Raw genomic sequence first — 13,118 nt, forward strand, 5'->3', positions numbered from 1 at the left:
GCTTCAATTCTTGATATCTATGCTCAAAACAAAAGGGCACCCAAATTTATGAAAGAAACATTACTACGGCTTAAATCACATATTGACCCTCACATACTGACAGTGAGTGACTTCAGTACTACACTCTTACCAATAGACAGAACATCCAGGCAAAAACTAAACAGAGAAATGCTAGAGGTAAAAGGTGGCATAAACCAGATGTATCTAACAGATGTTTATAGAACATTTAACCCAAGTACAAAAGAAATTCACTTTGTTCTCTTCACCTCATGAGACCATCTCCAAATTGACAACATACTTGGATGCAGAATAAGTCTCAATATATAGAAGAAATAATCCCCTGCATTCTATTTGACCACTATGGATTAAAGCTGGTTATCACCAACAATAGAAACAACAGGAAGCTTACAAACTCATGGAAACCGAACAGTTCTTTACTAAGTGGAAAATGGGTCAAAACAAATATTAAGAAAGAAATGAAAGGCTTTCTAGAATTGAATGAAAATGAATACATAACATACCCAAACTTATAAGACTCAGTGAAAGCAGTTCTAATAGGTAGGTTCATAGTATTAAGTGACAGCATAAAGAAAATGAAAAATATCTCATACAAGCAACTTTACATCACAACTGAAAGCTCTAGAAGAGTAGTGCCCAACTTTCCTGATTCTGAGACCTTTTAATACAGTTACTTATGTTGTGGTGACCCCAAAGTATAAAATTACTTTCTGTGGTACTTCATAACTATAATTTTACTACTGTTAGGAATTGTAAAAGGGCACTGAACCTAGTAGAGAGGAAATGCAAATCAAGACAACTTTGAGATTCCATCTCACACCTGTCTGAATTACTAAAATCAATAGCACAAGTGACATCCTATGTTGTCAAGGGTATAGAGCAAGGAGAACATTTCTCCACTGTTGAAGGAAATGGAAACAAGTACATCAATTTTGGAAGTCAATATGGTGGTTTCTCATAAAAATGGCAATCATTCTACCTCAAGACCCAGCTATACCACTCTTGGCCATATACCCAAAAGGATGCTCTACCCTACCATTTGCTCAGCAATGTTTGTTGCTGTTCTGTTAATAATAGCCAGAAATTGGAAATACCCTACATGTTCCTCAACAGAAAAATGGTTAAATAAAATTTGGTACTTTTTTACAATGGAGTACTACTTAGCTGTTAAAAAACTGACATCATAAAACTTGCAGGCAAAGGATGGAACTAGAAAAAAATCATGCTTAATAAGGTAAACCAGACTCATAAAGATGACTATTGTATGAATTTGCTTATATGTGGATAATAGCTGTTAAGTAAATAATACTCAAGCTACAATCCATAGACCTAGAGAGTTTAACTACAGAGGAAGAACTAGGGAGAGGGAATGCATGGACATCACTGGGAAGGAGAAATATAATAGATTTTGTGAATGGACTGGGGTTAGGGGAATAAGAATGGGAGGATCAGGTGGGCAGGGGAAGGGCAGATGGGACTGAGTGAACCAATGCAGAGAGAGACAACTAGAACTGAGGAGCATTTGAGAGGTGGTATAAAAATGTAGTGTAGTGAAAACTTTCTAAAACATATGCAGTTGATCCTAATGAAGTCTTCAATTAATGAAGGAGACAGAGTTCCAACTGGCCATCTCTTGTCACTAAACAAAGCTTTCAGTACCTAAACTGGGTTTTATTCATTGATTGTTGGCTAAAGTGGTTCCATGGAAATGCGCAAACAACCCACTTTGTTGCCAAGACTGTAGGTTGCTCTCCACCAACTGACATCAAGGCCCAGTTGACGAAGACAACACCCACACAACTCATTGAACATGGAGGGGCTGAGCTCATGCCTACATAGCATCATCACCTACACATTCTACTGTATAGGAAGGGACTCTGCAGGCTACCAAAAGAGAAACATAACCACCAACCCAGACACAAAACCTACATTGCTGTCCTGCCTACAAAATGTGGTAGAACAATTGTGCCACAAAGCTTGTAGGAGTAATAAACCAGTGTCTGGATTGACTTAAGGCCCACTTCCTGAGATGAAACCCACATCCAACACTGTTTAGTTGAACATGAATCAGAGACTAAATAGCTCTGAGACCCAGGGTAAAACCAAACATTACTGGTCTTAAAAACATAGTAATGGGGCAGGAGAGATGGCTCAGTGGTTAAGAGCACTCACTGTTCTTCCAGAGGTCCTGAGTTCAATTCCCAGCACCCACATGGTGCCTCACAACCATCTGTCATGGGATCTGATGCCCTCTTTTAGTGTGTCTGAAGACAGCAACAGTGTACTCACATAATAAATAAATTAATTAATAAATCTTATAAAGGAAAAGAAACATTAAAAAGCAACGATAAATGCTTCCTAATGATATTCTGATATACTCATAGGTCAGAGCTTTATTCAGCCATCATCAGAGAAGCTTCCTCCTGCAGCAGAAGGGAATAGATGCAGAGACTCAGCATCAGACATTAAACGAAGAGAGAGACCTTGGAACAAGCACGTCTAAATGAGTTGTCTCCATCAAATCCCTCCATTCAGAGCACAGGGAACTTAAAGGAAAAGGAGACCTAAAGAATGAAAGTGCCAGAGGAGATGGAGGACACTGGAAAGAGACCCTCAAAACCAACTGAGCAAAGTTAATATGAACTCACAGAGACTGAACCAGCTCGCACAGGGCCTACATCTATCTGCACCTTCATCTATAGTAGCTTACAGGCTAGTATTTTATGGGAATTCTGAGTGTGTGAATGAATGTGTCTCTGATTCTTGTGATGTCTCCCTGTGATATTTTCCTTCAGTTGTTTTTATCCAACTTGGATGTGATGGTTTTTGTTTTGTCTTATATTTTATTTCATTTTTAGAGGACTGTTCTTTTCTACTCTCTCTAATGAGAAACAGAAAGGGTTCAGTGTCCTTATGGTTGGGCTAAAACCTACTACAAACACTTGCAATTTATTTTGTATTGAAAGAGGGAAGAACACTCACATTTGGGAACCAGTGAGACTTCTCAATAGGACAGGGGTGAAAGGCTGTGTTTGGGTCAACAAGATGGTTCAACATAATTCTGCCACCAAGTCTGATGGCTTGAGTTCCATTTCCAGGTCCCACAGAGTTGAAGGACAAAACTAAATCCCACAATTTATCTTTGTCAGGTTCCAAAGAAATCCAGGACAAAGCTGACTCAGTACTTGTGGCTCCTTTCAGCATCTCACCCCACCCACACCTTAAATATCTCCAGCTCAGGGGCGAGCTTCTCTTTCCTCAGCTTCTGATTTCTATATGGCAGCCATTTTGGCCATTCTCTGTGTTGGCCTCTTAGTTCTTTTTATTGGGGAATTAAGTCCATTGATGTTAAGAGATATTAAGGCTCAGTGATTATTGCTTCCTATTACGTTTGTTGTTAGAAGTGGAATTACATTTGTGTGCCTAACTTCTTTTGGGTTTGTTGAAAGAAGATTAATTTCTTTTTTTTTTCTTTATTGTAGGTATCCTCCTTGTTTTGGAGTTTTTCCTTCTAGATCCTCTGTAGGACTGGGTTGGTAGGTAGGTATTGTTTGAATTTGGTTTTGTCCTGGAATATTTTGTTTTTCCCATCTATTTTCATTGAGAGTTTTGCTGGGTATAGTAGCCTGGGCTGGCATTTTTGTCCTCTTAGGGTCTGTATGCTGCTTCCCAGGATACTGCTTTTAATATTCTTTCATTGCTTTGTGTGCTTGGTGTTTTGATTATTATGTGATGGGAGGAATTGCTTTTCTGGTCCAATCTATTTGGGGTTCTGTAGGCTTCTTTTATGTTTATGATCATCTCTTTCTTTAGGTTAGGGAAGTTTTCTTCTGTAATTTTGTTGAAGATATTTACTGGTCTTTTGATTTGGGAATCTTTGCTGTCTTCTATGACTATTATCCTTAGGTTTGGTCCTTTCATTGTGTCCTGGGTATTCTGGATGTTTTGGGTTGGGAGCTTTTTGCATTTTGCATTTCTTTGACTGTTGTGTCAATGTTTTCTATGGTATCTTCTGCATCTGAGATTCTCTCTTCTATCTCTTATATTCTATTAGTGATGCTTGCATCTATGACTTCTGATATCTTTTCTAGGATTTCTATCTCTAGGGTTGTCTCCCTTTATGATTTCTTTATTGTTTCTATTTCCATTTTTAGATTTTGAATGGTTTTGTTCAATTCCTTCACCTATTTGGTTGTTTTTTTCCTGTATTTCCTTAAGGGACTGATTTGTTTCCTCTTTAAGGCTTTCTACCTATTTACCTTTATTCTCGTTTATTTCTTTTTTTAATTTTGTAATTATATTTATGTACAGAAAACTTAAGTGTACATTATTTTTTAACCCAGTTTAGTGGTGAGTTCTTTAGCCTTTGCCTTTTCCAGCTTGGCAATGCCGGCCACAGACTTAGGACCCAGGATGTTGCCTCCCCAGTGGTGGCAGATCTCGTCATATCTGTCATTATAATTGGTCCTAATAGCTTCCACCAGCTTAGCCAGAGCACCCTTGTCTTCCGAGTTAACCTGTGTGAAGGCAACAGTGGTGCATGTCTTCCTGTGGACCAGCCAACCCAGCCTGGCCTTTCCCTTGATGACGGACGCAGTAGGGCACCCCCATCCTTCTGCACATGGCAGGCAGGAAAACCACCAGCTCAATGGGATCTGCATCATGTTCAGTCACCACCAGCTGAGCCTTCTTGTTCTCCACCAAGGTGGTGACTGTATTGACTCCTGCTCGGAGGACAGGTGGTCTCTTAGTTAGGACGTCTCCTTTGTCAGCAGCTTTCTTCTCAGCACGGGCCAGTAGCCTTTGCTTCTTCTCTTGCTTTGTCTCTGGCCTGTACTTGTGGGCAAACTTAAGCAGCTGAGTAGCTGTTTGCCTGTCCAGGGCCTGGTGAACTGGTTAATGGCAGGAGGTACTTTGAGCTGCTTATAGAGGATGGCTCTTTGCCGCTGCAGCCTGATGTATCGGGGCCATTTAACAAAGCGTGTTAGATCTCTTTTGGGCTGGATGTCCTGCCCAATGCCAAAGTTCTTGGGCCTTTTCTCGAACAGAGGATTGACCACCTTTTTGGCCTCCTGCTTCTTGACGACGGCGGGGGCCGGGGCCACATTTCCCCCCTTGGCCTTCTTTCCTTTGGGCATCTTGCTTGGCTGGAAGAGAGAGAAAGAAGCTCATTTATTTCTTTAAGGGAGTTATTTATATCTTTCTTAAAGTCTTCTATCATCATCATGAGATGAGAACTTAGATCTCAATCTTGCTTTTCTGGTATGTTGGTGCGTGCTGTGGTGGGAGAACTGGGTTCTGAAGGTAAGTAGCCTTGGTTCCTATTGCTTATGTTCCTGTGCTTTCCTCTCGCCATCTCGTTATCTTTGATGTTAGCTGGTTTTGCTGTCTCAGACTGTGAGCCTATGAGCCTGAGGTCTTAGGTGTGTCAGCACTCCTGCAAGATAAGCTCTCTCTGTGATCTTAGGTGTGTTAGCACTCTTTGGAGATCTGGTATCTCTGGTGGTGGGGATTGGGGTGGGAATATTTGTGGCACAGGGTTAGCTCTGGGGCACAGATGCTGGATATTGTTTCTGACTTTTAGTTAGTTTGGATAAATTTTGCCTATCTTGTTGATTTTCTTAAAGAACCAACTCTTTGTTTCATTGAGTCTTTGTATTGTTCTTTTTATTGTATTCTTCTATTTTATTGATTTCAGCCCTGAGTTTATTTCTTGCTGTCTATTTCTGTTAGGTGCAATTACTTCTTTTAGTTCTAGAACTTTCAGGTGTGCTGTTACATTCCTAATATGAAATCTCTACCAATTTTTATGCTTGTATTTTCCCTTTATTTCTTTAAGGGATTTGTTCATTTCCTCTTTAATGGCCTCTATCCTCTTCATAAGATTAAACCTGAGGTCATTTTCTTGTGCTTCAGTTTTGTTGGACTATCCAGGACCTGCTGCAGTAGGATAGCAGGGTTCTGGTGGTGCTATATTACCCTGGCTTTTGTTGATTGTGTTCTTATGCTGGTTTCTATTCATCTTGGTTTGGGATTATTACAATTTTAGGTGCTGATGTCTGAGTTCATATCTGTAGAATCATTGGTTTTTGGATATTGTCCCCTGACTTTCTCTTTTGTCTCCAGTTGTCTGGCCTGAATAGCTCATGGTTCTAGTAAATGTGCATCTTCAGGTTCAGTAGTGCATCTCCACTGCAGTATTGGTGACCCGTGTGTGTCCTCTGGGATTTTGGGTGCTTACACTGCGGAATTCTGGGATTCTGGTGTGGCCTCTGATGTTCTGGATTCTAGTATGGCCTCTAGTGTTTCAGGTACCATCATGGCCTCTGAAAAAGCAGTAATCTTGTGCCACAGCTCTTGGACAGGATATGGAAAATAGATGTTTTAAAATAGCAACCATATGACTTGCTCCATCTTGGCTGATGATTTCATTAGGATGAAATCAGCCATGTGACTGACAGGCATCTTCTACTAGGTTAAAAGAGTACATGCAAAATAGATAACAACAAAATAAAAATAAAAAAGTACATGCAATATAACTTTGAGTAAGATGACCAGGTGGTATACTACAATGAAGGAAAAAAAAACATAAAATTTCTTAGTCCTACTGAGCTCTCAGTTTATTATGTCCTGCTTAGACAACAAGAGGTCTCAAAAATATTTTAGAATAGTTTAAATTTTTGTATGATAGATTCCTAAGTTTAAAAATGTCTACTTAGAATATCAAAAGCTTTCATAGAGATTTATATTGAAGCACTTATGTCTTTGCTGTGTTCAACACCAGGCTTCCAGAAAATAAGGTAACAAAAGCTGGCACAAAAATCAGTGTGCTTGCTCACATCTGCAACCACAGCATCAAGGACACTGTGACAGACAATCAGAAGTCTGGGTTTTTCTTGACATATAGTGAGTTTCCGGGCCAGCTTGGCTACAATGTGATGTCTCAGAAAAACAAAAACTAGGTTCTGTGTGGTGGCTCATGCCTTTAAACCCAGCATTCAGGAGGTATCCAAGTCCAATCATGACTCTTTCTCTGGTAGGGATGGTAGAACATAGGTGGGGCTGATGGAGCCACACTCTTAAGAGCATATAGATTTGCAGGTGTAGGTGACCCATTGTGAGCTGGGATGACAGTCCAAAGGAAGACTGCTCTTGGTGCATGTATTTTTTCAGTCATCTCTGGCCAGATACTCTTCCATCTTCCTCTTCTTTGGTGTTTTTACACAAAATTCTTTAGGAATCAGCCTCAATTCTAATTCCATCTATTCCAGTCTTGCCTCCCACCTTTCATTTGGAAATATACCATAAGTCCTGTTACAGTAAACAACAAGACAGGAGACAAAAGTGTGACATCATTAAACAGACTCATAATGCCTCTAGTTTCTGTACTGTAAGAAAAGTTTCTGGGCTAATGCACACCTACAGGCTTACCTCACTGAGATGATGACACTTGCAGGGTGTTTCCTCTGGAACTTGTCTCCACCCAGATTGCTTATACCCATGTTCTGACTCAGGAGTAAGATGCTTTACATTTTCCTCATTGTTGGTCCACAGAGACCAGAAGCTAGGCAGGACAATTACTGTCTGCCTGTCTTTAATGAGATGCTCAGGGAGTCTAGCCCAATGGGAAAGATGCTGAAGTAAATATCTGTCCAAGTCCCCAAACCTCCTTGCTGCACAGAGGCCAGGATGAAGATCATCCACTCTTCACTTGCTCACAACACGCCTGGGATTCTGACCTTTTCTGATCCTTAGAATAAAGACACAATTGCCCAGCAGCTCCAAGCTAGTGAACATGGGGCAGTTGCAGCACTGAGCTGTCAGGTATTGTAATAGAGCACAAATGCCAATTTCTTTACTAAAATATTATGACCACTTGTCCATGTTGAGGACCAATAGCAGCAATTGTGAGTCCATGATGTGTTGAGTTGAACACAACAGTAACTAGCTATTTCTCATTTAAAAAAATTTAAAGACTTGACTGTTTGTGTGTGTGTGTATGTGTGTGTGTGTATGAGAGAGAGAGAGAGAGAGAGAGAGAGAGAGAGAGAGAGAGAGAGAGGTGGGGGCAAGTGATCTTTAACATCTTTACGAGTATTTTGGTGTCTAACTCAGGTTGTCAGGTTTAGTTCAGTAAACACCTTTACCCACTGAAACATCCTGCAGCTCATGCATGCATATTTTATGTTGTATTCAATAAAGGACAAGGGTGAATCTGATGTGCCCAGAGCCATGTAGGACTGAGTGGGGGGGAAGCTAAGCATATGAACACCATGGGAAGATCCTCACTCAGCCTATCTAATACAGGATTTCTTTTTTAAAACATATATTTTGTTTTTCTAATTCATTTTAATTTATGTCTTTGGGTATTTTATCTGAACGTATGTGTGTCAAATAATGCAACGCCCACTGAGTCCAGAAGAGGGAAATAGAATACCTGGAAAAAGGTTATACACTATTGCTAGCCACCCAATAGGGGTTGGGAATTGAACCTGGGTCCTCTGGAAGATTAGCTAGGCTTTATAATTGTTGAAACATCTGACCAGTACTGTTGCAGTTTTTTTTAAAGATGACAATGTCTATAGTAGGATTTGCTGGATTCAGACCCTAGGTTAATACATTTCTGTTTCTCTTCTTTAGAGCTTGCCTAAAATCTATGGGCAGCACCAATCAGTCGATCGTCTCTGAGTTCCTTCTCCTGGGACTCTCCAGGCAGCCCCAACAGCAGCAGCTCCTCTTCCTGCTCTTCCTCATCATGTACCTGGCCACTGTCCTGGGAAACCTGCTCATCATCCTGGCCATCAGCACAGACTCCCGCCTGCACACCCCCATGTACTTCTTCCTCAGCAACCTGTCCTTTGTGGATGTCTGCTTCTCCTCCACCACTGTCCCCAAGTTATTGGCCAACCACATACTTAGAAATCAAGCCATTTCCTTTTCTGGGTGTCTCACACAGCTGTATTTTCTTTGTGTGTTTGTGGACATGGACAATTTCCTGCTGGCTGTAATGGCCTATGACCGCTTTGTGGCCATATGCCACCCTTTACACTACACAACAAAGATGACCCATCAGCTCTGTGTCCTTCTAGTTGTTTGGTCATGGGTGGTAGCCATCCTGAATGCTCTGCTACACACACTGCTCATGGCTGGACTTTCCTTTTGTGGAGACAATGTGATCAACCACTTCTTCTGTGAAGTGACTACCCTGCTGAAACTTTCCTGTTCAGACACACATCTCAATGAGCTGATGATTCTTACTGTGGCAGGGCTGATAATGTTAGCCCCATTTGTTTGCATCCTTGTGTCTTATATCCTTATTGCTTGTGCTGTCCTGAGAGTTTCATCCACAGGAGGAGGATGGAAAGCCTTCTCCACCTGTGGCTCCCACCTGGCTGTGGTCTGCCTCTTCTATGGCACCATCATATCCCTGTATTTCAACCCCTCATCCTCTCACTCAGTTGGGAGGGACATGGCAGCTGCCATGATGTACACAGTGGTGACCCCCATGCTGAACCCTTTCATCTACAGCCTGAGGAACAGGGACATGAAAGGGGCTTTAAGGAAAGTGCTTACCATGAAGTTTCTATCTAAGCAGTAATGTTGAAAGTGTGGACCATCACAGAGGGAACTAATGTCTAAGAATCCTTCATATTTTACCAATTATCTGAAACTCTTGTTTTTTGTAAGACAAGCATCTACTATCTCTACCACATACAAAGCCCAGGATACAAATTCTTTAGGTAAAAGAATGAAAAAACTTTTTAACAAAGGTTGTTATTTGGATTGTCATGTCAATGCCTTGACAGAATGCACCATGAGTGCCCCTGTACCATGTTGGAGAAGAGCGAGGACTCTCAATGTAACAACACTAGAAAGGGTCAGGTGTTGCTGGAATGGGGAATAGATTCCTGCTCCAGATGGTATGTGGTTTCCAAGTTGAGATGACTCTGAATCCTTGTCTTCATGCAGTTCACCACAAGACTGAGCTCTGATTGGCCAAGCAGCAGCAGCTACATGTGTGCCATTTTCAGGACAATGGGTGTGCTGCTGTTTTGTTGGTGTCAACAGATCCTCTGCTCCTGTGTTCAACTGTGGTAACAACATCTTGTGCTATCATTGTATCAGAGAGCTATCTGCATCTGACATTCCTTGTAGTGCTCCACATCCCATAGCAGAGTGCCAGCGCCCAGCTTGGAGTGTTCTAGCCTCCTCTGGGAAACCACAGCTGTTCATTCTTTCTTACCACAGAGACCTCAGCCTCAGCCCCTCTCACAGGAAGATTAGACTTGGTGGGTTGAGAATGGAGGGTTTGGAGCTCCAGGAAACCCTACATTTGCAGCTCATTTGGACTTATTATGTTATTCCTTTCATCTGGGCATTTTATAGTATATAACATTAAACAGGAGGCAGGTCAATTCAATAAAAATGAACTGTGCCTTCTACAATTCTAGTGTGCAGACATGACAGGCCTTCTACCATCTTTTCCTGCCTCTGTCAGTGTTTGCTGGTGTTCTCATGTAGCTACTATTTGTTGTTGTTTTCTTTGAGACTGAGTCTCCCTGTGTAAGCTTGGTTGTCCTGGAACTTTCACTTAGTGAAAATTTATATATTGGCTTTCAATTTTCACTTCATAGTAAAACTTTTAAACTTAGTGCCTCTAACTTGGTTTTGCCAATCTTGTGTATTTTTATTTCTATGATTTTAGTTTTCAATTGTAATGAAAATTTTTATTCATTTGATTTTTATCTTTTATTTTCATTTCTCTTTCCCTCTCCCTCCACCCTTCTCCCTCCTTCCCTCCCTCCCGCCCCCCCCCCCCCCCTCTCTCAAGCGCACGGGCGCTAGATCTCACTCTCTCTCTCTCTCTCTCTCTGTTTCTCTTTCTTTCATACTCACCAAGTTTAACTTGTATTGCCATATACTGGAATGTGTGCTCTTCGTTGGACTGTGCTTGAGTTAAAGAGGCTACACTCTTAAAGAAAACCAACTCTTCCTTTCCTAGTGGCTAACACTTGTCAACAGCTCTCCAGCTAGAGGCTAGCAGTGAGACTTCACACCCACTTCCTCTGTTGCTTGTGTCTAGCGTCTGTTTACGTATGTCTCATATATGTTTTTGCTCCACTGTGAGCCCGTGTGTGCAGCTGGGTCGGAAGACATCTACCACCTCTAGTTCTTACACTTTTTATGGTTAAAGTTGGTGGGACTTCTGAGATGTATACATTATTGTTTCCAAAGAAATTTGAGACATCTTCAGCCATTATTTCTAAAAACAATTCACCCCTCTCCTTCTTTTCCCTTCCCTGTAGAGGCCTGTCCTGTCCTGTGTCTGGCAGCACTGCCTGCCTTCACCCTCCATCTGTTGTCCTAGGATATACTTTCCTCTCCATTCCTGAGCTTGCACTATCCCTCCCTCTGTCTTCTGGTTTGCTCACTCTTTCTTCTTCCAGTTCAAATCTGCTGATGGCCTCTGATGAGCTGTTTATTTTGATCAGAATCTTCCTGATTCCCTAATCTCCACTTGATCCCTTCTTTGCTCATTTTTCCTGTTTCCCAAGTCTGTTTGATGTGACATTTTTGACAAACTATTCTTTAGTTCCATTTTACACTTGCGTGCTTGTTGTTTGTTTACTGTGCATGTTTTTTGGCCAGGGAGCATGTCTGCCAGCTTTGTCTACATAGTGAGTTCCAGGACAGTGGGACTGTGTGGAGACCCTGTCTCAGAAAGAGAGAGACAGAGACAGAGAGCCCTCTAAATCAATATATATCAATATATCTCTATCTCTCTATCTATCTCTCTATCTCTATCTATGTATCTATCTATCTATCTATCTATCTATCTATCTATCTCACAACTTTAATGGTGCAAATATGGAAAAGTTATTTGAAGCATGAGGAAAACAATTCAACTCATTTGAGCTAGTGTTTTATCTTCTCATGAATGTGTGTGGCATACAATATTAAAGCAGGAAAATGGTTAATTAAGAGTAAAATGCCTTCTACAATCCCAGTATCCAGCTTGTCAGTCAGTCACACTCTTTATCCCTTTCTGTCATGTTCATGTAAATGGGCTCAGATATCTTTACACAAATGCTGGTCTACATCTAAGGCCTCGACAGTTATTTTATAAAATTTTTAATAAAGAGGTTTCTAAATTACTGCAAGTCTTTATATACTTTTGTTTTCTATTGATTTTATGTATGTCCACTCCTTAGTAATTTTGTATCTCCTCTAAAACATAAAAATGTACAGTATGTTTTGAATTTACTTTGAGAATGACTGATGAAGCTGTTGTTGTATCACAGGCCTACAGTGCCAGCACCAGGGGCTGAAGGAGGAGGATCACAAGCTGTGGCCAGCCTAGAATATATTATGGTTTCTGGGTCATGGGCTACACTGTGAAATTCTGTCTCAGTAAACAAAAGAAAACTAATTTGAGACATATGAAATATTTCCTCCTCATCTGTTACTTTCAGCACCTTTAATATGACTGCAGACTCTGTGGTATAATTCTAGCTCTAGTTGTAATCAATTGGGCTTCCTGTCTTCACAGGTCATTAATTTTAATTTTTTATTTTTATTAATCATCCCATTTGTTTACATCTCAAATGATAGCCCACTTCCCCATTACTCCTCTGCAAACCTCCCATCCCACATCTGTCCTCTCCACCCTCCCCCTTGCCTCTATGAAGTTGCTCCTGCACAGACCCACCCCCTCCCACCCCACAGCTCCAGCATCCTCTTATGCTGGGCCTCAAATCTCCATGGAACCCAGGGCCTCCCCTCCCGTTGCTGTCATGCGTACTCTGTTATGTATGTATCTGGAACCATGGATCCCTCTCTCTACGCTCCTTTGTTGGTAGTCTATTCTCTGGGAGCACTGGCGGGTTGAACCAGCAAACATTGTTCTTCCTTACGGGGTTGCAATCCCCCTCATCTTCTCCAGGCTTTCTGCCAGCTCCCCCACAGGGGTCCCTCAGGTTAGTCTGATGGTTGGCTTCAAGTATCCATATCTGCATTGGTCATTTGCTGTCCAAGACCTCCCAAGGAACAGCCACACCAGGTTCCTGTCAGCAAGCGCCTCTTGACCACATCGAGAGTGT

General features: G+C 41.4%; 1 protein-coding gene across 1 annotated transcript; it reads left to right on the forward strand.

The window, feature by feature from the left end:
• The first annotated feature begins 8,674 nt into the window (after positions 1-8,674).
• LOC114615188 (olfactory receptor 1361-like) lies at positions 8,675-9,616 on the forward strand. The gene has a single exon (XM_028760857.1). The coding sequence runs from the start codon at positions 8,675-8,677 to the stop codon at positions 9,614-9,616; it is 942 nt and encodes a 313-aa protein (XP_028616690.1).
• The last annotated feature ends 3,502 nt before the right edge of the window (positions 9,617-13,118 follow it).

The sequence above is a fragment of the Grammomys surdaster genome, unplaced genomic scaffold (genome assembly GCF_004785775.1).
Source record: "Grammomys surdaster isolate TR1022 unplaced genomic scaffold, NIH_TR_1.0 126612, whole genome shotgun sequence".
NCBI lineage: Eukaryota > Metazoa > Chordata > Mammalia > Rodentia > Muridae > Grammomys > Grammomys surdaster.